This window comes from Triplophysa rosa, linkage group LG11, assembly GCF_024868665.1.
Source record: "Triplophysa rosa linkage group LG11, Trosa_1v2, whole genome shotgun sequence".
NCBI lineage: Eukaryota > Metazoa > Chordata > Actinopteri > Cypriniformes > Nemacheilidae > Triplophysa > Triplophysa rosa.
The window spans coordinates 14,701,091-14,726,666 of NC_079900.1; the positions used below are offsets into that span (position 1 = coordinate 14,701,091).

General features: G+C 37.7%; 4 protein-coding genes across 14 annotated transcripts; 1 reads left to right on the forward strand and 3 right to left on the reverse strand.

Moving 5' to 3' along the window:
* Positions 1-718: 718 nt before the first annotated feature.
* rrn3 (RRN3 homolog, RNA polymerase I transcription factor) lies at positions 719-6,332 on the reverse strand. The gene is made up of 17 exons (XM_057345876.1): positions 5,855-6,332; positions 5,700-5,756; positions 5,531-5,620; positions 5,320-5,449; positions 5,173-5,232; positions 4,911-4,974; positions 4,760-4,829; positions 4,576-4,674; positions 4,374-4,466; positions 3,877-4,012; positions 3,269-3,399; positions 2,947-3,077; positions 2,392-2,576; positions 2,176-2,284; positions 1,928-2,080; positions 1,756-1,843; positions 719-1,609 (listed from the first exon to the last, which is right to left on the reverse strand). The coding sequence occupies exons 1-17, from the start codon at positions 5,948-5,950 to the stop codon at positions 1,457-1,459; spliced, it is 1,845 nt and encodes a 614-aa protein (XP_057201859.1). The 5' UTR covers positions 5,951-6,332; the 3' UTR covers positions 719-1,456.
* Positions 6,333-7,064: 732 nt separating this feature from the next.
* Positions 7,065-8,458, reverse strand: si:dkeyp-72e1.6 (transmembrane protein 238-like). The gene is made up of 2 exons (XM_057345877.1): positions 7,801-8,458; positions 7,065-7,305 (listed from the first exon to the last, which is right to left on the reverse strand). The coding sequence occupies exon 1, from the start codon at positions 8,301-8,303 to the stop codon at positions 7,815-7,817; it is 489 nt and encodes a 162-aa protein (XP_057201860.1). The 5' UTR covers positions 8,304-8,458; the 3' UTR covers positions 7,065-7,305; positions 7,801-7,814.
* A 1,094-nt stretch (positions 8,459-9,552) lies between these two features.
* mpv17l (MPV17 mitochondrial membrane protein like) lies at positions 9,553-12,287 on the reverse strand. Its single transcript, XM_057346528.1, is given in 5 exon segments — positions 9,553-10,835; positions 10,993-11,022; positions 11,150-11,167; positions 11,169-11,221; positions 11,518-12,287. Coding segments are annotated over 5 exon segments (591 nt in total). The 5' UTR covers positions 11,822-12,287; the 3' UTR covers positions 9,553-10,649.
* Positions 12,288-12,955: 668 nt separating this feature from the next.
* On the forward strand, positions 12,956-25,276 carry pdxdc1 (pyridoxal-dependent decarboxylase domain containing 1). Of its 11 annotated transcripts, none has more exons than XM_057346437.1 (25): positions 12,956-13,171; positions 13,936-14,009; positions 14,174-14,242; positions 14,458-14,532; positions 14,616-14,765; positions 15,103-15,292; positions 15,440-15,508; positions 15,857-15,935; positions 16,046-16,130; positions 16,278-16,326; positions 16,414-16,515; positions 16,640-16,765; positions 16,883-16,933; positions 17,752-17,796; positions 17,915-17,995; positions 20,513-20,573; positions 20,668-20,738; positions 21,326-21,431; positions 21,707-21,878; positions 22,079-22,197; positions 22,295-22,428; positions 22,530-22,622; positions 23,458-23,554; positions 23,675-23,767; positions 23,914-25,276. In XM_057346437.1, the coding sequence occupies exons 1-25, from the start codon at positions 13,127-13,129 to the stop codon at positions 24,141-24,143; spliced, it is 2,466 nt and encodes an 821-aa protein (XP_057202420.1). In that variant the 5' UTR covers positions 12,956-13,126; the 3' UTR covers positions 24,144-25,276. The 11 variants fall into 11 exon arrangements, with proteins under 11 accessions (XP_057202420.1, XP_057202421.1, XP_057202425.1 ...); XM_057346438.1 differs by having other exon boundaries at positions 14,619-14,765; XM_057346439.1 differs by having other exon boundaries at positions 12,957-13,171; positions 22,307-22,428.
* The last annotated feature ends 300 nt before the right edge of the window (positions 25,277-25,576 follow it).

Here is a 25,576-nt window from a genome sequence, read left to right on the forward strand (position 1 = left end):
AGGAAGTAGCGCTTACCCAGTGGCCTTACGGTACCAGGCGGCTTCTCACTGTTAGAGAAACAAGGCCGCCGCCTGTGAGGCCTAAGGCAGGGGTCTTCCCACCTTTCAAGAAAAGCTCTGGGACCCCCTACCTACCCACTGGTAGGTTACAATATCGCGGTAGCGCTCACGGCTGACACGCCCAGGCCAGTCACCGTCGCTTCACTAGAGATTGTGACAGGGCACAGTGTTGTGGCGTTTTCCATAGGAACCCCATCTGTCGGCTCGACACAACGTCGAGAGACCGACAGAAAGGGAACGTCTTGGTTACGGATGTAACCTCAGTTCCCTGATGGAGGGAACGAGACATTGTGTCCTTCTTGCCACAACACGTGCTGCCCACTGCAGCAGTCGTGAGAGGTCTCAGGCTCTTCAGAACAAAGGTGAATGAATGAAGCACGCCGTCTCCCTTTTATACCCGGATATCCAGGGGTGGAGTCCGGCATGCAAATTTCATTCGCCAATTTCATTCGCCTTTTCTAAGAAGTCAGAAGCGATTGGTTCTCAAGGACGAACCCCATCTGTCGGCTCGACACAACATCTCGTTCCCTCCATCAGGGAACTGAGGTTACATCCGTAACCAAGACGTTTTTATACATCCAATCAAATCGCAGTGAAAAAAACACAAGCCACGACCACTATTTCTCTCATTCGAAATTCCATTTTACTCAGAAATGTCAAAATACGGAAGCAAAAACGATCACAACTTTCGGTTCATGGGGACTTTAAATAGAAATGTCACAATCAACAATCAAAATAGCCATATTTTAATATAAATAGTAACATTTCAACCATTCTTTACATGTTTATCCTACTAAGAAATTGTAAATGTATCACAATTGTGAGGTTCACAACACAATGAAGCATAGCTTGAGTTTATGATTTTTACAGAATAAACCAAAACACATTTCAAAAGGTTTTGTTGCTGAATATGTTGTAAAGAGAGGGACATTTTATGCTACGAACTTAAGCTTAAAACATAGGGCCCACTCTATATTACTTTCTACCGAAAGTGAAATGAGGTCTATCCAATTAATGCACTTCAGAATGAACTGAAAATATTACAAATATCAACTGACATAACCTAAGAGTCCAAGTGATAATATTTATACAATTTCTATACAGTCAGTTTCTCCTTGAAAAACCGCCTGCGTTTCTTTATTCTGACCAGAATAATTCGGCAAAAGTGTGCAAAAGATAAAGTTGTATTCTGCGATGCAGTCTTAAAGTGTGATGGAGGGTTTAGAAAAACTACTGACACGCAGAGGTCAGTAAAACTGGTGTGTCAGGGTCTTTTAAAATACAGTTTCAGTTGATCTGTGCTAACACAAGCACAGATGCTCCTTGAGCGCCCCCACACGATATGACGTTGGCCTTTACCGCTCATCTGCGACCGGCCGAATATTACAACAGTGGTTCAGAATGGCCGCTGCAGGAAGGAGATGGGGGGAGAACCTACGCTCCGTGGACTGTGTAGGTGAGAGTCATAAGAGCCTGGAGTCATGCCCATTATTGTGTCTCCTTTAGGAGTCTCTCCATGTAGAAAATCATCCTCATCCTCCACGGACCCCTGTGAGGTGACATGAAGAGATCATCAGACTTAAAAATACCAAGATGAGCACCTCACAACTCAAAAGTGGTTTAGATTTTCATCTTTTGAAAAAGACAAGCTTGATGTCCTATAAGAACAAAATTCAACTTCAGACAGGTCACCACCTTTTTAACATTTTTCTTCGGTACATCCATCACACAGTCAGATGGCTCCTCCCACACCTGGTAGATGGGCTCAATAACTTTCCCAGACCTGTTGACAAATAAAAACATGGTTAGTCAACTGATTCATTACTCAGTACTGAGAATAACATTATTGACATGAGGCTCAAAGCACCTTTTCAGGAGATATGGATCGAAAGGGAAGAACGTATCCAGAGGGTTTACGTCAGCGGACACGGAGCTGCCGCCCACTGAACTCCTTACCACAGGCAGCACGTGACGGCTGTTGCGCTCGATGATGGTGTAACAGAACACCAGCTGATACTTCCTGCCAACAGATGGGTGAAATAGCCTTCATTTGTCAGCCTTTCATTCATCCCATAAAGGCGTGTAATATGATGAAAGATCTCTCCTGTACTGTACCTGGTGATGGCTGCAAACATGTTGGTGACGGCAGGCAGACAGACCCTCAGGGGGTTGAAATGGCACATCACTATGCGCTCTAGATTTAAACCCTGCAGGTACGCCAACCCTGCAAAAACAGAATGCGAACAATGAAGAAAACGATCAGAGCATCTTCACAATGACTGATGCATCTCCAGTTTCAGGTTTAAACCGGCAAAGTCCATGTGCACTGACCTTTCTTCATGTTGCCCTCCAGAATAGCATTGTGTCTGAAGATCAGCGTGTAGAACACGGCCTGACAGGCTGTATAAAAGGGGCTGTGCAGATTGACATCACAGAATGCTTTGGATCCTGAGTCTTGACTGTCAATGTAAAGGTGCAGCCAGTGAACCAACAGGTCCAGACAGGCCTTCACTGTTCTGTGGAAGACAGGAAGCTCTATAACGCAAGCTCTGATATACAGAAAACGATCAAATTTAAATCACTTTTATCAACCGAATAACAACAAAGAGGGATTCGTATTTAATTATAAGCATAAGCATAGACCCCTGCCTAGAGAAATTGTTAAATATTAAACTCTGTGCAATAATATTTCTTCTTTAATATTTCAGATTTGTAGGGAACTGTATGGTTTCGTGTCATATTTATGCAATAATTATAATATTGATTTAGAAAATGATTGATTTTTGTGTTCACATAGCAAGTGCCATAAATGTCAACAACTTACTTGTTATTCTAATAATGTAAAAAAAAAAAGTAAATTTAGTCAAAACAAGATGAGACACGTACGATACTGGAAGAAACTTGGCTCTTGCCATGAAGCTGCCCATGTATCCAGCAGCAGCCTGCCTAAGCACGGGCGGCTGTGAGGGGCTCTGAAACTGTTTCCATAAATGATCTAAAAAGGCTTCTGCCAAACCCTAAAGAAACACAAAAACACATCTCAAGTTGCTGCTTGTGTAGCTTTAGGCATGCCATTTTTGACATAACAAGCAACCAAATATGTACAAGAACAAAATCAACTGGTGTCTATGATGAGCTGTGATAAAAGTGCACTTCCTTAGGTTTTCATGTCAAGCTCTGATGTTTAGCATGAGAAATGGGAACTTACCAAGCGAAAGCTGCACAGGTAGAACATGAGGAACTGCACATGACAGGAAGCGTGAGTGGGAAGCACCACTTTATCAAACACACACAGCAGGTCTTTGTACAGTGCTTTGGTTTTCTCAATATCCAAAGAGCCTAAATGGATTCAAAAAGACAAAATAAATATCTGTGTAATTTACACATATTTTCCTGAATATGAGTGTGGAATTTTCTATATATACTGTATAACTCTTCACAATAGTGAACATTAATGCATGACAAAAACTCAATCTAGTTGATTCACACACAGCATTCAATAAAACCTTTATATTTTTAAAGATTCGCATTTTTGCAGCAATTCTTAGACACTAGGCAATGTGAGAAAAGTAATTTTATTATAATTATTAAATTTTGTTATAACTAATTAAATAGTTTCAGTATTTATTTCCTGTTCCTGTATATTCTAACATAATGAGGATCATCCACACAAATTCCAAAATACAATCAGTACTCATATTGGTATTTTCTTCACTTCCAGGACTCAATGTAGCTCCGCTTAAAAAACACAACTCACAATTCTATATTTTAAAACTGACAGGTAGTTTTTTTAATTCTTTATTTCTATGTGCTTACCATCAACATGGCATATGTCTTTAATGTAAGCCACCAAGACGGTCATTAGTGTGTCCAGTCTCTCTGCCACAGGATGGGCCATTTCAGCTTCATCTACAGGTCGAGATGAATCCAGTGGCAAGTCTTCTTCCTCATCCTAAATGAATAATAAAACACAAGAAATTGTTAATGAATATTATGGGTTACACATATGCCATTGCATGTTACCCTTTTACAATAGTGCTCACTACAGTGGTCAACTATTAAAAAAAGCATTTTTATCATATTGCATGGGTTTTGATGGAATAGTTGAATATCACTCACTACAGGGGTGCATCATCCTATAAAAGTTGTTAGTAATGTGTAAATGTGCGAAACATAAGTGTAAAAAAGGTTTAAATCTTGTTTTTCATACCCTAAGAGCAGTAAAAACTCCTAACGGTGTCAATTTATGATATAATTGTCATTTAATTGTCAGCATTAGTTTTTTTGTTGCTTAAATCAGTGTCTCTCATCACCATGTTAAAGAGGCAGTCATCCCGCGATTCACCACCGGCGTCAGACTCCGCAGCACCTTCCACTTCTTCAATCTCACTTCGTGGTGCACTAACCTGCATGTAAAAAAATCAACTCTCCTGCTGCATTATATTTGAAGCAACAGCTGCAAAAATAGTCACTGACAAGCCATCAAGAAAAGTGAGTGAACACAATTCCTCTTACGTCTAATGCGAGCATCTTGCTGATGATGAGCTCCAGGAGGTCTCTCCTCAGGGCGGGTACATAGACTGTCACTCTTAACAGGTTGTGGACATAACACTCCTATGTGGAAAAATGATACAGCCTCAGTAAAATCACACATAATGTAGGGGATTTAAATCCTATGAGAAGTCTCCCAGGAACTCACAAGTGTCCTGGGGGATTTCTGCACAAACGGGAACCTTTCCGAGAGAATTGGCATCAGGAATCGGCTGGTTCTGAAAGAACAAGAGATGAGAGTGATAGAGCAGCTTTAAAACATAAAGGAAAAGGTGTTTAGGGTTTTCTAAAAAACTTACGATGGAACATATTTGACAATCATCTGCAAGGCTTGATGACATTGATTTAATATTCTTGGCAGATCTGTGTGTATGTAAAGAAACAATGAGTTATGGTGGGTTTGAATAGACAGGATCCTGACCTGGTGGTCTGTCACTAGGGTTGATCATTTAACTTAACTTCACACTATAGATACCATAATAGTACATCAACAAAGTCAATTTCACAAACTGAATTATTACAAGCACACAGTTACATTAATGGTAGAGAAAAAACACCCACTCTCATCTTCGTCATCAGAATCTGAAATATCCACATTTCCTTCTTGGATTCTTATTCTCTCTGGACAAAAAGCAAAGAAAAACAGTATTGTAACAGATCCGATCAATGTGAACCATGTGCAGTATTAACACCGACAAAAAAACCTACTTGGGGTAAAATGAGATATGACGCTTTTGAGACACGGCCTGAGATAAACAGTCTGGGCTGACACAAGGTTGCTCAGAAAAGCCAGATATTCTTCCGCAACGTCTTGACTGCGTCCGAAGCACGGCAGTCTCTGTATGGGCGAACATTTCATACGTAAAGCATAACTGTCCTGACGTTTGATGATCATAAGACAAAAATTTGTTTCCCTCACCAACACAACATAGATTAACTGTTCATGATCTTTGCCAAGTTGAGTAACACAGCTCCTGAGTTCCTGCAGCCAGTTGATAATCTGAGCTTCCTACAAGATACACATCTGAGAAAACTAATCATATGAACTTTTTAATGCACTTTTGTCTCAGACGCAACAAGTTACTTGCCTTAATATCAGGATCTGAAAGCTGATGCTTTATCAGTTCATAGCCACTTGTGTCACCCTGCAAGTCACATCAGACATGTCAGGACATGCTGAACACAAAACCTAGTGACATGCATCTGCTTACAATTGCACATTTTATAAATCGACACAACTCACCTGTTTTAGTTTAACTAATGTACTGGCAATACTCCCTCCGAAGCGCACGGTCTTCAATGGAGGTGAATTGAGGAAATCTCTGTGCTCCACTTCCATTATGCAACGTTATAACAAATACTCTTATTCTGAGAACACGCCACAAATGTTAATAACGACACCTCTTGTTAACTAAATCCAGTTTATTCAGTAAACCATTGCTGCTGACAACACACGTCAGTGACGCTGCAGTAGAAACGAACAAAAGATGTACGACCAAAATAGATAAGTTTCATTATAGACTAACGTTACGCGAGGTAACAAACATGGTCACTTTATGTCATTCATACATAAGACGCTTAATCGATCACATCTTACCAAAGAATGCTTATTAATACACGATCTATAATAGAACTGCGCATTATAGGTGAGACATTAAATGCGCCACATGCACAACCATGCCGAGCTCAGTACGGCAGGAAGTGTGTTCTTCTTGTGTGTATTGTTGTTTTCACGGATGTAGTCAGACTGTACGCACGATATTACAAATACTGCCACCTGGTGGTTTGGAAAGTTAGCTCGCTTAATGGGTGTGTTTGACTTCATGCGGCGTTGCGCAGAACGATTCGAGTATGACATCAAAGTAACGCGAGAGGAAAGCTTGATAGCAGCCCCCATTCGCATTAATCTCGCGATACTGGTCATATCACAATCAGTCTGCGCAGTGCAGTTTAATATACCTGACGACTTATTGCTTATTTCATGTGATCGAAATTTGTTTGCTATGCATGCAGTAGCGTGCAGGATTGATCTTCTTGTTGTCTTAATTTAGAGGGAAAATAGCACATATAAACACAATACAAAGAAATGTAAATGACTTTATAAAAGGTTGAATGTTTTTAATTAAAAACGTTAGGCCTTTTCTTCTTTTATGGAAAAATAAACTTGAAAGTTTAAAATGTATGTGTACATTGCAATGAACTGACATTTAATTGACACATTTACCTGATACTGTCACTGAGTTTACTGTCAAACTATTTACCAACCTGCTGGTTCATTTACACCTGCTGATTCTAAATTGGTATGAGCAAACAAAGATAAGAGGAAGTCCACCCAATAACACTCTTCGCCGTTCAAAGGTTGTACAGTAGAGTTGTAAAGATTCAATAAAAGCGAGCGAGCAAATGTCAGAGTTTCGATTTCATAAAACCAGATACTTACATACACACTCAAATGTAGGAAAATACACAATTTTATTTATGTTGTTATATAGCAATTCTTGTATGTGCATAAGCTCAAAATGGTATGTAGCACAAAACACATAATCAATCAAACCAGAAAAACTGTAAAAAATACAATTCAGTTGTAAACGTTTTCAATAAAAAACACTAAGGCAAACATTTTTAACATTTTCACAGGAAGAATTCAAAACGAAATTGAAAAATTCTCTTGTCACAAACATTCTCTTCTGTGACCTGTCAAAATAAAACACACAAAACATAAATGTTAAAACATTTGACATGCATTTAAAAAGGCTTGACATTCTCTCTCCGTATATGAACAACCCTCTATGTTTGTTATTAACATTTACTTACATTTAATGTTAGGCCTATCAGGTGGTAAAAGCATTATTTTGTATTTTACCAAGGCTGAATTTCACTGTACTTTAAACAATTTTAAAACATAATGTCTATATTGTGTTTTTCACTGTAGGGCTCCCAAAGATTGTTTAAGATTTCATGGTTGATGTTTAACAGAATTATCTGCCCTTGTTTATGATGCAAATACTTCCTCAAAGTCTTTCAAATGTCCTTGTTCCTGTATGACCAATTTTCTCTCTTGTTAAGTATTATAAATTAACTAAAAATAAAAACTTTCATTAAACAAAACATTTTGTTTTGTTTTGCATTGTTATTAACTACATTTGTGATATAATAAAAATAATAAAAAAGTAACTGAATGGTAATAACCTGTACATGGTGGATCATATGGCCTGTGATTCTGCTCTGAGGGTTTCTCCACTCACTGTTGCAGACACACTGGTCACATTATCATGGGAGGTCATTGCTAACACCACTGGTACTTGACGACCACCTTCTCTTCTGGGCTTGGCCTGACCGGGCGCTGCACCTTGACCTCGGGTCACTCCATTTCTCCTTAAAGAGTTCCTTATTCCGTTCGAGAGGCGACTGGAAAACCTCCTGACGACTCCTGCCAAACCTCTGCCCTTCTTCAACAAACCCACATCATCCTCGAGCTCCTCCGGGGCAACCTCGATGTTACCCGTGTACCAGAACACCCACCAAATGAGACTCAAAAAAATGATGATGGCGCCTGCATATATAAGAAAATCGTAGAAAAACAAATTGCCAAACACGCCCAGCAATAATATGATGAGACCGAGAACGTCAAAAACCACAGCGAGCCAGAACGCGCACGAACATCGCCCGAGACCACCGGGCGCTGCCTCCATCTCCAATATATCTTAGTGAATTTGGATGTTTGGCGGATTGTGTAATTGTTCTCCAGAACAATAAGTCGTCTTAAACAAGAGTTTGAAAGGATTTCCGTTTGTTTGCACAGGTAACAGAGCCAAGGAAGGAGCTCTCCGTTATCAACTCTAGTAACGCACCTGGAAGGGAGTGGCATGAGCAGTGGGTGCGTCTTAACTACACAGGAAGACTCACCTAGACACAGATACCGCTGTTAACCCGTGTGTATAATGCAACACTCGAGCACAGACTGAATTTAGCAACTTTTTCCTATTCTTTATTATGTAAAATCTGGATCACACACACAAACATACATTACACGTCATAGTATGTTGTATTTTGTTGTGTATAGCTCACAAGGCACTCTGGCACCTTGGAGTTCAATCATTTATATGGGGGTAGTTGACAGATATGCAAATGTGTCCTATTGTTTGATGGCAAAAAAATAGAAAAAACAACAACAAGCAAGATAAATATCTCATACTTTTCTATGTGATAATATTAATAATATAAAATATAATGTAATATTAACAGTTTGTTTTCTAAATTTTGCTGTCACACCATAGGACACATGTTGACAAATATATATATATATATATATATATATACGTATATATATGTATATATATATACAAATATATATATATATATATGTATATATATGTGTGACCCTGGATCACAAAGCCAGTCTTAAGTAGCACAGGAACATTTTTAGTAATAGCCAAAAATGATGAATGATGAAAATGATAGATTTTTCTTTTTAATGACAAAAATCATTAGAATATTAAGTAAAGATCATGTTTCATGAAGATATTGTGTAAATTTCCTACCGTAAAAATATAAGGGCAATTTTCTCAATATTTAAATTTTTTGCACTTTCAGATTCCAGAGTTTTAAACGGTTGTATATCCACCAGATATTATCCAATAACAAACCATGCATCAATAGAAAGCTTATTTATTCAGCTTTCAGATGATGTAAAAATCTAAATTTCGAAAAATTGACCCTGGTTTTGTGGTCCATGGTCACACACATCACACACACATAATATATTCTGGGCAATTTACGGGTGGATTCTTTTGCACACTAACTACAAAGGGCTATTCACATTTATGACATTACATGGCATTGATAGGTTAGATAAATAATTAATGATCTGAAGGGCCTTTTTTCAAATATATGCAATAAAAATACAGACATCGTTGTGTTTTGCTATTTGACCTTTAATATATTGAGTGTGCTAAAAACAGGGAGTAAAAAAGACCTAATGACCTAATCTAAGACCTAATGCTAATACCTAAATTGCACCATCAGATACTGAGTCATGAAAAAATAGTGGGTATTTTATCTTTACAATTCTAACAAGAAACCTTAAAAACAGTTATGGGTTTGTTCTCAACCTGTCTTACAATAAGCATTTTAAAATCAAAACACAAAGGCATTTAAAATCCTTACATGCAAAATGATATACATTTAGATTTTTTCCCCGTTGTCATATATGGCAGACAGCTTGTGCACAGCAGACATTTCTGCCTTTCAAAGATTAGCAAACGCGTTATCTGCTTAATCCACATAGACAATCAGCACAGGAAAAGCTGTTTATACAAGTTACCCAGAACCACCCTCAATATCTCCCATGATCTATGTTGATCTGTCTTGCAACATGTTAAACATTACCTATACACTGTCTAAACAGCAGCTTGACATGAAGCTGTTCAAATTACATATGTAACCACTGCTAGATCTTAACTATTAAACATGATAAACAACGTGTAAACTGTGACAAATAATACATAATTACAATAAATAACATATCCATTTATAAGTTAAACAAGATTTTGCATAACTGCATCCAACATGTGGAATTGAAGCGTGTTATGTAAACCTTATGCATGGATGTGTCTTCATTTCTCTTTAAAAAAGAGACACTATTCTCAATGTGAATCAAAAGCATATTGACATTTTAGATAATTAAACTAAATGATTATTAGAATTTATGTTAAATACAACACATACAACCAAAGTAGGTACATGCCATTATTATCTTTAGGAGTTATTTCTATTTTACATAACCCCTAGTATTAACTTTTAAAACATTTTCACAGCATTGTTATATGAATAAATTAAACAAATGAGGCATTTGAGTTGAATGGAAACCTAATGCTGTAATGTTTTTCAGCATAAATATACAGTAAACGTATACATGTTCATAACAGCAGTAAGTTGAATATAATGACAAGTTTAAATAAGATTTATAATCACAGTAGTAGCAGTGTAGGACAGAACCGTCCATCAACAAAGGCATGTTCGTGCGTGGCACGATGTCATTATTTCTCCTCACCAGAACTGCGAGCTAGAAGTGCTTTTTTGGGGGCCATGACCCAGGCTAAAGCCACTGCTGCTGTTCCATCTCCACTCTGATGTGAGAAACATAAGAATGTAGCCCACAGGAATGCTGAACAGCCCATGAATGCTGTTCTCAGATATAGGGGCATCAAAACAAAATTCAGAAACTGAAAACAAAAGAAAAAAGAAAGCTTTCATCATACATAAATAGTAAAAAGGAGCTGAATGCAAGTTAGGAATATTGACAAAGCAGAAGATAAAGGAATGTGTATTGCACATTATATGTCTATATTAAAAAGATATATGCAGAATGCTGTTTCTTACCTGCATGAATGGCCAATACATTAGTCCAGTCTGAAATATAAAAACACTGGGGTGAGCTCATTTGATTTCGACCTGTAAGCGACTGCCTAGCAACAGCAACCACAGAAAACACTCAAATCCAATCAGGACAATTGTGTCTTTTTTGTGGACTAAGTACCTTGTATGTGTTAAAAAAACTTTTCTCGCCAGTCTGCAAATATGTCCTCCTTGCCTTCTAAGAAACTCACACCTGTAAAAAAATAAACTCAATAATGAGAAAAGAATTGAATTAATAAACAACAAAGCATATAACTGATATATTTTGGTTTAATACGTTTTCAAAAATCTAATTTTGTTTTTTGTATTGTAAACCTGCGGTAACGGAGGAAAGCTGCTATTTTAGTGAGTCTTTATTAGATTAGACGCTTAAAATTCAGGTGAGAGCACTGAATACCTGTAATCCACATAAAACTCTATACAAGTAAGTAAATAGGAATCCTAATTTGATAGGATGTCACACTTACATTGCACATTCAGTAGGCCTACCTGTGTAGAAGACACTGGTCGCCAAAGGTGATGCAAAAGTTTGATCCAAAAGCAATTTGCGGAAGATCATGCCAGCCGATCTTCCCGGGAAACGACGTTCCAAGGCCCGTAACCAGAAGTAATTGAAGTTACCTTGGAAACCGAGGGCCACTATAGCCACGTTTCTCGTGTGCCTCCAGTCAATCTCATCCCTTTGCGCAAAACACTGATGCGCAAAATCCCCACCCGCAAACAAGCATCCGTATAGCGTGACATTAGTTATCCAAGGAACCACCTTCCCTCGTTTAAAGAAAGACTTTCTCATGTTCGTCTAAAAATGTTTTGCAACCTTTAGAAATGTTCTCGATAGACACAAAATAAAAAGTGGATTGACATTGAATATGACCTTTTGATCAGTGCAAAGCAACTAAACAATTAATTTAAGCGCCCTTCCACTTCTTTGTCAGTTTGGCTCTATATATTTAAATAGCATCAAAATAAATAAATTACAAGAGTTTGACAGCTCACTGTAACACCCTTCAGAAACATTAGGCTATAAAAGCACTGCCAAATAAAACAGATAGTAACTTCGGTTCCAACTCCAAAAAAGACAGCAAGACAAAAAATTTGAATAACAATTGATTAATATATTTAGCAATTAAATTAAAAGGGTCCAGTCCATACAGTCATCAGCAGTTTCAGCAGTTTCCCGTTACTTAGTCAGGTGCTCAAATCCTACATTAATCTGCCCTCGAGCTAGTGCGCGCACAGGGGCGGTGCGCTTCCATCTGATCTGTATATAATAACGACCGACCGTGCCTCCTCTTCCGTGGAAGCAGTAATGCGAAGCTTGGAAAAATATGTATTTAGCCAGTCATGTGTGTGGCGCGTCATTTCAAAATACGTGCCTGCTGCAGACGCGTCGAACGGGTTTTTAATCAAAGAAACGCTCGCGTTTGCTAGATACTCGCTTAGTCTCATGTGTAATCAGAGTTAAGTGTTAACGCAGTGTCTTGTGAACGCGAGCGTCTCTTTTATTAAAAACCCTTTCGACGCGAAGGCAGCAGGCACGTATTTTGACATGATGCGTGACGCACATAATTTCACGTGAAGCGCTGAACACGTATTTTGAATTCCTGCTTCCCAGGAAGTGGAGTCACGGATCGCCACTGCGACCGACCATATGCACCAAGACTATCTAACGTTAGAGTAGTTGCTGATTATATCATCATTTACCAATACGTACATTTAACCTGCTTTTCACGTTAAAATAGCTTATTCATATTTACATATTTACAAAACATTACGTTTTAAAACATTATTTTGTAATTTATTTAAAATATTCAACTTCACAACCATGCATTTAACATACATGCATCAGGAATGTTTCATAAAACAAATAAATAAATTAGTACATGTCATTGCTCTGTGGTAAATCTGACAAAGGGGGCGTATGTTTAGTCTACGTCAGCGCTGCCAGCGTGGAGAGGCATGACACCAGGAAGTAACACCATTAAATTGACTGTACAAATAGCGATACGCAAGGATACTAAAGCAGGATTTTTGTGCTTTTAGGACTTTTTTCTGAATATTTATAGCTTGCGAGAACGTACAGGGACGCCGGAAGTCCATGCGATTCGATTTTCACCATTGCATGGATAATCCGCCGGTAAAGGTAACGTAGACCAGAAGAGCATTTGATTTCCTGAAGGACTCGCTCCTTTGATTAAAACGCAGGAAGCGTATTCCATATCAATGCCAGGCTGTCATAGACATTGAAGGAATGATGCGATCATACGATCAAATCGAGCGATTGCTCTTAGTTTCCATTGGTTTACACTTGTCGTCATCTTGTAATGATACATTGTTGCTAAAAAGGATTATTTAAAAATGATTATCTGCAAACACACTTCCATTTTCAAAGTTTGTTGGGCCATGATTACCTAGTGTGACGAAATAATAATAAAAAGAATGAATCAGGAGTCAGTCGAGGACGAGAAATGACATTCAGTCTTTCCTTGCCTGGCTGCACAGATGATAAGGTCGTATAGCTGAGACCAGTGACTTGGTAGCTTGTCATTCGACAGATTTTCGTATAAAAACACACCCTGTATCTTGAATATCAGGTAACTCGAGTGTTATTGTGATCTGAAAACGAGGGCAATAAGGATTCATTGGACACATTTTAAGTAGTAAAGCATTTTACGTCTATTGACATCATCGTCATCTGAGCCAAAGAAGAGATGTTTTTTTATTTAAAATGTATCCCTGTCTCATGTAGGCAGTGATATTGCCCACAGGTGAAATAGGATGACTTTTATTAAAGCCTGAGGAATCCTTTTTTTATGCGACAAGAAATTTGATATTTTGGCAATATATGAGTCTTCCAGTGTTTCAAATTCCCTTCAAAATATCCATAATCATTGTTGTGCTTTGTAGATGATGGACTCTACACTCGCCGAGATGGGGAACCATCTCTCTGATGCCATGACGATTTTGGAAAGTGGGAAATTGTAAGATTCATCCGATTGTCACAATATTTGCACTCTTACAATTATTGAAATTTTGGGCAATTATTACTTTAAAATCCTCTTCATTATATGTTAACAGTACATCAAAAATATACAAAAAAGGTGTTTTGTTTCAGATATCATTTATGATGTGTGTTTATATTTAGAGAGACAGATCAGGTGAAAGAAAGAAGAAAGCTGAGTTGGAAAGACATTCCAGGACCTTTACAAGGAGAGTAAGTGTATTGCTTTTATATTTGCATTATAAATCAAGCAAATAATTAAAAACAATATATTTACACTGTTGTATGTGCTTTAATCTTGCCATCATCCGTATTTTATATATTTGCCATACTCTTTATAGTCAATGTGTACATAATCTACATTTATAACTCCTCTCATTGGCTTTACAGTGTTTTTATGGTCTATATACATTTTTTCCCCCTTGCAGTGGACAAGACGTTGTGAGTGTACTACAGCTGGTACAGAACCTGATGCATGAAGATGATGACAAACAGAGTCATCGGTAGGGCATGATGTTGTATTGCATCCGTGAGACCATGTGTGAATCGTCTGCATAGTGTAATACAACTACAATTGTCTCTTTAGCAGGATGCAGTATGTTGGAGAGCAGGGACACATGGCTCTATTGGGACACAGTCTGGCAGCATATATTTCTGTCTTGGACAGAGAGAGATTTAGAAAGCTGACCACACGCATCCTGTCGGATACCACTCTCTGGCTCTGCAGGCTTTTCAAGTATGCATGAGTTCTCAGTTTCTATGAGAAGCGTTTTCCCCAGGCATAGATGCACTTTAGTGCTACTATCACTGTAGTACTATCGCTTTAGTCAATACTTGGAGTAATGGATTGTTCTTCTTTATAGAAATTTGTGTCACGGCATATGTAACTGCCTTCACCGTTGGTCATTTCCTCACCTCAGCAAATTTTATTGCCAGTGCCTTTGCTTAAATAGCATTACGTTTTTATTGCTGAACTACTTTAGTCCTGTCATAACTTGCAACAACACAACATTAGCCGCATTTCAGTTGTGTGAACCACCTTTACACGTTTGAATCATTTCTGTTTTGTATAGATATGAAAATGGCTCGGCTTATTACCACGAAGACGATCGTGATGGACTGCTGAAAGTGTGTCGGCTGGTCATCAACACACATTACGAGGACTATGCTACTGAGGGCTTTACTGTGCTCAGCTCTAAACAGCCTGTTATTTACCAAAGTGCTGCATGCAGACCTGGCCTGGGACAACATCTCTGCAGCCAGGTACAATGTCACTTTCAAATCATTTGTATAGGCCACATGATGTGAAATGTTTCATATTACCATGATATATTACCAGATGACTGTGTTGATGTTTGGTGAGCACTGTTTGCTTTGATTAGGTAACACTTTCCTCTGTTTGTTTTTCAGCTGGGTCTGCCTCTCTCGAGTCTTTGTATTGTTCCCTGTAACACCATGTTCGGCTCGCTGCACCAAATGGTATTTTTCTTTGAGATACAAAAAGGATATATATATTTTAAAAGTTTATGCCTTTTCAAAAGTTTATTTACTGAGTATTGGTGAAATTTGCTTTATTGCATATGCAAAACAAGACCAACTCAACTCAATCTCTTTTTAAACCTGAATGAGTTTCTTTTGAGCCATGGATCATAAAAGCAGTTATTTATTGCAGAAAACTATTTCTTTACAGTGGAAGTAAATAGTGACCATTGCTGTCAGGGAAAGTTTTCAATTCAAATTCAAATTGCGTCTTTGTGTCTGTTCTCACAAAGTTATCTAAATTTAAAGGACAATGCAAGTTTTTATTAGTGAATTGTCTTTTCACAGGATGTTGCACTTCTTGACAAACTCATTAAAGATGATCGCGAGTCAGGGAAGATTCCACTGCTGTTGATAGCGAATGCTGGTCAGTTCATTAGAAGATCTTATTCATTTATGCAAACTATGTAGTTTTGTTAATTGTCAGTTTAGCAAGCAATCATTAACATTAAATATGTCATTAAATTGTGCTTTCAGGAACGCCAGGTGCAGGTCATACTGACAAACTCAGTCGTTTGAAAGAGCTCTGTGTTCAGTACAAAATGTGGCTCCATGTAGAGGGGTTAGTATTAGTTGGTTCAAATTTTGACCATCGGCAACCGCAATAATAAATTAATTTCTCATTCTGTGTTTGTCACATAATCAAATAATATAAATATACTGATCATTTAGCAATAAAGTCTATAAACTTTGTTTATCATTCTCTCAGGGTGAATTTGGCAACACTTGCTCTTGGTCAAGCCGCCTCCTCTGTTACGGTATGTTGGCATTTTTGGGGGACATTAGAGCAAGTTGGTTTCATGTGTTTGACATTGTGCTCAAATTTTCTTTTCATCTTTCTCAAGGCTGCCACCAAGTGTGATAGTATGACATTAACTCCCGGACCTTGGTTGGGTCTGCCGGCTGTTCCTGCTGTCACTCTTTACAGACATGATGATCCTGCTCTGGTTAGTGGAATAGTTAACTAAATTACCAAACTGTTAAGAAGACAAGCAAGTTAGATTTTCAGATATGTTTTGAGTTACGATGAGTACTGAATGTTACTTTGATATGTTTGTCTGCCGGGGGCAGTCTCTCTCAGCTGGTCTGACATCAAGCCAACCAGTAGAGAAGCTGCGGGCTCTGCCTCTTTGGCTGTCCCTGCAGTACCTCGGGCATGATGGGATTGTAGAGAGGATTAAGCAGGCAACGCAACTAGTAAGTACCCTGCCAACTTTCAGAAAATCTTGTTTGCTGCATCATACGTAAAGTACTTTAAACAATCATGAATATTCCTGTGACCTCACTGGACACAATTTATCTGTTTCTCTGTAGAGTCAACAGCTGTTGGAACACTTAAAGACACTGGCTTCAATAAAAACCTCTGTAGGTGATCTTTTCCTGATCTCTTAAGCTATATGCTGGCACAAAGACTAAATAATTACAGTATGTGAAGAGGAAAGAATTTCTAGGAAATAGGAAAGTGTACTAGAAGATAAAAAAACTTCTTAAACATATTTATTTCTGTCCAGACTTGATGGTCTGCTCTCTCCATTGTTAAAGTCTTGATGAAATTCTCAACAATGGCAGACGTTTCTTAAATTTACAAGCAGTTTACATTACATTGGAAAAATACTATAAATAAAGAATTTGGAATATAAGTTATACTTTTATCTTCGAAGGATTACTTCAGCCAAAAATAAAAATTAGACATTTATTCAACCTTCTGTTGTTTGAATGACTGCTAAGCACAGAAAAATTGGAATATCGAGTTGGGGGGTTTCACTACATGGCAGTACATTATGACACACTTAAAGCGCGCAAGAGAGTCAACAAGAAGTGGCTTCTCTGGTCATTTTCCTTGTACTCAGATATTCAAACAAATTTACAAGAAAAGAACTGCAAAAATGCTTAAATTTTGGGTTGTGTTTCTCACCAAAACCGGTTTGAGTATGTGTCGTAATGTACTGCCATTATATCGACATAACCAGATTTTCATTAAATTATAAACTTTTGAGCTCAAGTTTCAAACAACATGACGGTGACTAAATGGCGGCAACATTTTCTGTTTTGCTTTAACTAGTCTTTTAAACATTTCTACACATTTCTTTTCTCCATGTAAGTGGCCCACTTTTCCCTTTAGTAAGACAACATAAGTCTAAACCTTACAAGCAAACACTTGTGTTCTGTGTCACCACCACTAGGATGTCCTTGACAGTGAAGTGTCTCTCGTCGAGGCTTTGCACATGGTAAAGAGCAGAGTGTTCGTCATATATATATGTTTGGCGCTGTGGTTTTGTGACCATCAGCAATGTGTCCAGCTCTTATACATTAGTGTGGTAGTGAGCATGGGTGCCTTGGTTTCAGGATGTGGTGTGTCATTCCCGGGTCCCTGTCATCTCCGGGGGCTCGCTGCGGGACGTGCTGGGCTCTCTTATACTCTCTATTGTAGGTGGGACCAACCCTCTGCCTGCTTGATCCCACTCCACTCCTTTTCCCCTTCACTTGCGTTGTTTTTCCGCTGTCCCCTCCCTCACCATGTCCACCCATAAGTGCTGGTGCTCCGTTCAAAGGCTTTTATTCGTTTAAAGGCCTACCAGTGCTGAAGGCATGTGCAAAAACATTTAGAAAATGTCACTTCACAGAGCTTGATGACTCGTTGGGCATCAATGCTGGACCTGACTTTGGAGAAATGAGGCATCATTATGGAAAGTTTTATAAGGGAAATTAAACAGTGATGTTCCTGTGTCTAACACTAACATCTTTATGTTAAGAGTTTGTTCATTATAAAGGGTATTTATAGGTTATCTTCGAAAACAGGGACCACGGGGCAACGCTAGACATTTCATTTTTTAAAATGAATACAAATCTTCCTATTGCTCATGTTGCCTAAAGGTGCACTCAGTAATATTAAGAAGTTTAAAGTAATTGCAAAGTTGTACACACAGAAATGTCTTCATAGTTCTTTCTATGCATTTACATTTATTCATTTACTTGATGCTTTTATCCAAAGCGACTTACAAATTGCGGCGCATTTAACATTTTGTCTGCACTCCACTGTCCTGTCCAGTAAATGCAAATATACACAATTCAAAATAAAAAAGACATTTTGATATAATTAAGTCATACAATTTAATTAATATAATTAATATTATTTAATATTTAAAGTCATGTACACTCGCATGAGGTGAAGAATCCAGTTATATATCCAGTTACTAAAAGCTGTTTTAATTATTTTTAAAACATCTCGAGATCAAATGACCAGCCGAATACTTCTTTATCTTTGTAACCATTGTATTGGTTACTTCAGCATATTAATTAAAGGTCCAGTGTATTAAATTTAGTGGCATCTAGCGGCGAGGTGGCGAATTGCAACCAACGGCTCACTCCACCCCTCCCTTTCGAAGCCCAACAGTGGCTCACACAAGATAGGCATTTTTTTCAATAATTTCATAATCAAATTTTTGAGCTCTTAAAAAATGAATATTTGTTTATTTAAATTAAGTAAATAATGACGTAATTTGTTACGTTTTTATTTAGTCACAATTTCATCTTCTAATTATCATTAAAGAGTAAATATTTTGTTTTTTTAAGGTCCTACTTTGGTTTATGGAGTGTCCAACAAGTACAGTCAAGGTGTAAAAACACTTTCATTTTCCAATAATAGGCGGTTATTTTTACCTTACTTCTTGACTGACTCTCAAATGATTCGTTCGGCAATTTATGTCTAACCCCCCCTTTCTGTCAACCTACTCTGATCTGATTGGTCAGATGGTCTAGTCTGCTGTGATTGGTCTACCGCGTACAGCATCGCAGTGTCGCAAATGGAACATAGGTGGGCATTACACCAAGTGACGCAAATCCGACCCGGAACTGAAATTAGAATGACAGACGACTCTCGTGATTCAGAGTCGACTCCTTTTTTCTCAAGCCAATAACTTTGTTATTTGTTCACTTTCGGTTTTACAACTTTGCGGACTGCTTACATTCACACACAGCAACATTACACACTGCATGAAATGTAATTTTAAGGACATTGTAATATTTACTCTTTAAATATTCATAACGCACTAATATTATATCCTGTATATAGGTTTTTTAATGTTGAAAAGGTTAACAACGTTGGAAAAAAGAAAAAAACATAAAAAATGCATTTAAACCTGCGCGGAGTGAAATCATACAAAACAGAACATACAAAACAAAACGCAATTTGTATTGACAGTCTGATATATGGTTATCTTGTTTATTTTGTTTTACATGTTCTTGATAAGAAACGTGTTTTGTGGAACAGTTTGTCCGTTTAGGGTTACCGTAGAGACAACATGGTTAATTCCATGTAAGGGGAATACACCACGTATGTAGATAGAAATAGTTCATACTAAGGTATAAAACATAAAGGTTTATTTTGTAAGGTCTTTTACACCTGTAAAGACATTAAGGCATTTCTGTCAATAGATTACACACTGGGCCTTTAAATTGTGAACAGGCATTTCTATAATGGTATTGGAAACTAAAAACTGCTATAAATTACTGTGTCTGTATTGCCTTCAGACAGCGTATAAAACAGAATATTGCTGAGTGCTCCTTCAAGGCGGAAAAATATTCGAAATATTTAAGCAATAAGAAACTTGATCATTTTCATAATGGCCATTTCACCAGTAACTCAGTTTCATGTTTGCAAACTGATTAATTACAGCAAAGGTTCCGGCGTCACACATTTCAACAGCAATGCTTGACTTTAGGTCATGTGCTATTGTGCAGATTGAACTGTCAAACTAGTAGCTAGCAAACAAAAAGCCTCTCCATGACATCGCATCAATACATTTATTACTAAACCAGTTTTCACAATAACATGGTAGCTCTCACAGCATGAAATTAAAATTTCCTGTACTGTCTCTTGATCACAAGTGTCACAGGTTTTATTAGACTCTGTCTCCACCCTCTGTGTGTCTGTGATGTCTGTAGGTGGAGGATGAACTGAATTCACCTGTGGTGGTATTCAGATTTTCTCAGGACAACAGTGCATGTAAGTCTTTCATTTAAATCAAGATCAGCATGCATTACAGTTGTATAGATGATAGGTAGTGCTTGATGGTATTACCAAATGTTTTATTTTTCAGCATCGAGTGGCGGCTCAATAGAGGGAAATGTTGCGGAGGAGAGAGAGATTCTTGATGCGCTAAACAGATGGGTAAACGCTCTCTCACAAACACTGTATCGCAATTTAAAAACAGCCTGAACTGTGAGTGTTTATGATCTAATGGCAAAAACGTGAAAGACAGCACTGTTTTCAACAATCTCACAATATCCTGTGTGTAGTAAAGTCTTTACAGTGTCATTTCAACTTTAGATGTGCTGTTTTAAAAACTGATGGGTAAAGCCTCTTTAACGTTTAGTTCATTTACGTCACTCATGAAACCCAGCCTCAATCTCAAAATTACAAGTTGCAAAACTTGATATTTTATTTCCTGAGTTGCTGTCTTATATTGTGATATTTGCATACCATAGCCGCCTATATTTCACATTACTATAAAAGGAACAGTTCAAAAATGAAAATTCTGTCACCATTTACTCACACCAAGTTGTTCCAAATATGTTCAAAAAAATGTTGTTCTGTTGAACACAAAAGGAGATATTATGCAGAATTATATTTTTGGGTGAACTATCCCTTTAATGTAGCAACTTCATCTTTGTTAGGGATCCAAAACTATTGTTTTAGTTTAGGCTTTTTTCACAAAAAATTTTTTCACCATGACTGCTTTTTATTTGATTTATCAGTTGGGTGAGCAGTTGGCACAGCAGGTGCCCATGAGTGGTGTGGATGTGGTTGAGCTGGAAGATGAGGGCACATGTGTTCGTTTTAACCCCCTCATGACCGCAGCAGGTAAGACTTTTGGGAGGTAATTAAAATTAAGGGCTGCTGCTTGCACAAAGCTTTTGCTAAACTGGAGAATATAAAATGCATGAGATGCATCTCGTGACCAAGACATTTGTCCAGAGGTTTTTCAGAGGGGTTGTACTTGTCATTTGTGCTTATTAAATGATATCTCAAGAAATTGCTAGTGCTAGCTCTACCAATAGAGTTACAGGAACACTGTTGTCTTTGCCAGTCTTTGAGACCCTAACTAACTCATGTTCACGTGATGTGCGTGTGTGTAGCGCTTGGCACTCAGGAGAATGACGTGGCTTCTCTGGTGGAGAAGTTGGGAGAGATGATTCAAGTGTTGAGCTGCACCTTGCGCTTCAGACAGGACTTTAAAGATGAGGTCTTACAACAAGCTTCACTCTCTTATATTGAGGACCTGAGCTGGCCCGGTCTTGGAGGCGTGAGGTGAGAATCAATATTTGATCAGTTTGTGAGTTCTCTTGGATTTGAACCCACAACCTTGCTGTGTTCTGCCAGTTGAGTCAGAGAAAAAAGCTACAGGAGACAGTCACTGTATGTTAGATATTCCTACAATCTTACAAAGAAACTTTCTTGGTTGCAGGTTTTAAGATGTCAACTAACATTATTTTTTCTTTTTTTCTCAGATATGAGCCCAGAAACACAGACCTTGATGAAGACAAGAGAAAAAATAGGGTGGAGAGAGTCAACAGTGACTTACTTAAGAAACTGAAAGAGCTGGATACAGACCTGAATTTCTCTGTTGGTACGTGACTGGTGGTAATATGGTTATGCCACTGCTCCGTATTATCATATAACGCTCTGTGAAACCCTAAAAAACTTAAGAAACCCTAAAATTTTAGTCTCATTTACAGGCCCTGAGTTTTGTGAAGAGAAAAATAGCATATTTATTGGAATGGCAACTGAGGACCTGGATGTGGCCGAGTTGGTGGAAACTATTGTATCTCTTGGCAGACACATTGAGGAAAGTGGAAAGGTATGCATTGATTTTCACTAAAGCTGTTGGACATAATTTATTAAATTCTGACTGCAGTATAAAATAAAAGAAGTAACACATCTGATTATGTTTGCGGCTAGTTATTTGAGAACATGACAGAAGTAGTAATGCGAGGCATTCAGGAGGCAGAGTTGCAGCTTCAGAAAGCCAATGAAGAGAAGCTCATAGAAGAGGTGAGTTTTTGAATGGTCTGAGACCACATCTAGGATTTCCATAAAAATGTATTCAAATGAACTAAATGTAAGAATGAATGCATCTGCACGATGACCTTTTCTTGCCTTAATACACACACAGGGTGTTCACAGAATATTGTTGAATCATACTGAATTAGAGATAAAGATGAAAATGGAAGATAAAGATAAAATAGAAGCCTTTTCACTACGGATCTCAGATTTTTGGATACAACCACCACAACCATATGTTGTGTATAAAGAAAGAAAAACATTTTGCTTTCATTTCTAAATAAGTCTTTACTCATTTAGATACATTTTAATACTATTTTAAATAGTGGTGCAATGGATCACAAAACTTGCGGTTCGGATCATTTTACGGATTTTGGGTCAGGGATCGGATCATTTTTCGGATCAGCTAATGTAAATGCTCATCATAGTTGTATTATTATATATTATGTAACTATAATAACTTGTTTTTGCAATCAATAAAATGCTCAAAAAGAGGGGCGCTTGTATAAGGAGTTAAAGAATTTTATAAAAATGATGGTTTGAAAGTACCTTGAAGATATCAACAGATTAAGTTAACAGATTATTTAACATCATGATTTAAAAAATGACAATATGTATAGCAAATAAATGATATAAAAGTGCAACCAGTATTAAAAGTATCTTTTACTCTATGGTGAATAAATTTACAGTTAATCCGTGGGTCACATGCGTTCCGAACCGTATAGTGCGATCCGTTTCCCCACTAATTTTATATAATCAAAAGCATTTTTTAAACAAAAATAAAATGATTCAATGATCATTCTTTTTTCTTTCTGTTATATGGTAGGGTGTACTTCGACAGATCCCTCTGGTGGGCTCTATGCTCAACTGGTTCTCTCCAGTACAAGCCTCTGTGAAAGGAAGGACTTTCAACCTGGCTGAAGGTACATTCATTATACAATATGAGAAAAATTTTGTTAAAAAGCTCAAAAATGGGTTCTAATAAAACCGGGAAGGTTACATTAATTTTTTTATTGATTATATATACTATCTTCCCTCCACAGGTTCTCTAGACAGCACTGAGCCTGTGTACTCCGTTAAAGCCCAGATGACTAAAGAGTCCTCCCCTGATTCCCCCAGCACCAAACGGTTTCCAGGTATCAGAACATCTTGTTACGATCATAGAAAACTAATATAATTCAGACCACCTGATACCGAATCGGTAAACAATTCCTGCAAAAACATGTGGCCTGTTTATTGATGTTTAGTTGAAACGTGCTTACTCGCATCGTTTGATTCGCAGGCCAAAAACTCTTCCGGCGTCATGGGGCAGGCTCGGATTCTATTAGTGATACCAGCTCTGTTGGCCAGCTGGACGAATCGTTCAGGGACACGGCACCCATCCAGGCTGCCGATGAAGATGTGGCAGAGGTCCCTCAGGAACATCCTTCACATGCAGAAGAGGAAACCGCCTCAACAGATCAACGTGTACCAGAGGGCCAGGACACAGAGAGTTCTGATGCTCTTAGATAAGACCATTCTCAGGTGGATGTCAATGCAGTTGTGCTCTGTTAAAGAGGAACCTGCATCTGTGACCTTGATGCCTTGAGCGAGTCACTTCTAAAATTAAGGAATGAAGCAGCTTTAAACACTGGAATTTCATTAAAATAAACTCTAAATATATGTCCAAATCTCACATCCCACACCCGTAGTGATTAAATAAGCAATTGCACATTTTTATTTTGGTTAAGGCGGGGTCTCTTCACAGTTCTTTAGGTGCACTGCCAGTATATCCTTGCAATATGGGTGACTTAAGATTTTGGTTGTGGATGCTTTCCCTTACTCCATCTGTAGGTCTGTTTGACAGGTTTTGTCGGCACACATTATTTACACAACGAAAGGGCTGTTGTGGCCATGCTGTCAGGATTAGTAATGTTAAAAACGGTTGTCAAAATGTCTTGTTTGCCAGAAGTTTGCTTTACCCATTCTCCAAAGGGAGAGACTTATGAAAAGGTTGTGACGCTGGAAGACTCATGCAGCTAATCAAACGATAGCCTTATTGCACTTTTATGTACAGTGTCACACCTTAATCAGAACAGCTGATTCCATAAATAATTCCCCTGGTGGCTTTTTATAGACACTTGTAAAACTTACTGTAATTCCATTGAAGTGTGATGACCTCAGATATTCATCCAGCACTTTTGGCTTTACCAATGGTGAAATGATTATTATACTGCTGTCACTGTGAAGAATGTTTCAGAGATGTTTCTTTGAGTATAGTTGTTACATTTTTAGGATGTTTATGAAGGTTAACTATAATGTACAGACATGAAGAGTCTTATGTTGTTTACAATGTTGAATGTGTTGGCACACAAAAAGCATTGCTACTAAAACATGATTCACTCATAATCAGCATATGAATATTGAATGAATAGTCCATCCATTAGAAGAATTTTTAAATCACTACAACAACATTGCAGCCATCCTTTTATCTTAATTGTGCTTCCTTTTTTTCAAAATTATTATTTTTTAAATGGTGCAATAAATCAATGGGAGTTTATTTGGGAAGAGGAAAATCTTGTGTCAAAATAGAGTGTTTTTTTATAATTACAATAATGTTATTTTACAATGAGCTATTATATAAATGTCAATAAAACTAGCACTAAAGAAATGTCACAGTTACTTATCCTTATTTATTTTTATATCAGACCATGTCGGACGATATTAAACGAGATAAAACTACTGTTATGTCACTTGAAAGCAAACGTCCTGTTAAGAATTTACTTAAAACGCTTTTTGATATTTCATACAAGAGTTTTGTCTTTGGGCGGAAATTGATTATTTTGTAGTTTCAAAAGAGGTCACCAAACAGTCGCCTCAATGTGGAAATGTAGTTTTATGATCGAAACAGCTCATATGCTTATTATGCGCATCGGGAACCAAAAGTACTACATTTCCCAGAATTC

Bases quoted from the DNA above. Each gene is read 5' to 3' on its own strand.
- rrn3 (XM_057345876.1), bottom strand. From the start codon at position 5,950: ATGGAAGTGGAGCACAGAGATTTCCTCAATTCACCTCCATTGAAGACC. The intron at 4,830-4,910 runs GTAAGTTTTTTA...TTGTTCTTTCAG, and splicing joins ATTGTCAAATATGTTCCATC to AACCAGCCGATTCCTGATGC. The intron at 4,675-4,759 runs GTGAGTTCCTGG...TTTTCCACATAG, and splicing joins AGAAATCCCCCAGGACACTT to GAGTGTTATGTCCACAACCT.
- si:dkeyp-72e1.6 (XM_057345877.1), bottom strand. From the start codon at position 8,303: ATGGAGGCAGCGCCCGGTGGTCTCGGGCGATGTTCGTGCGCGTTCTGG.
- pdxdc1 (XM_057346437.1), top strand. From the start codon at position 13,127: ATGCGATTCGATTTTCACCATTGCATGGATAATCCGCCGGTAAAG. The intron at 14,533-14,615 runs GTAGGGCATGAT...TTGTCTCTTTAG, and splicing joins GATGACAAACAGAGTCATCG to CAGGATGCAGTATGTTGGAG. The intron at 17,996-20,512 runs GTAGGTGGGACC...TGATGTCTGTAG, and splicing joins GCTCTCTTATACTCTCTATT to GTGGAGGATGAACTGAATTC.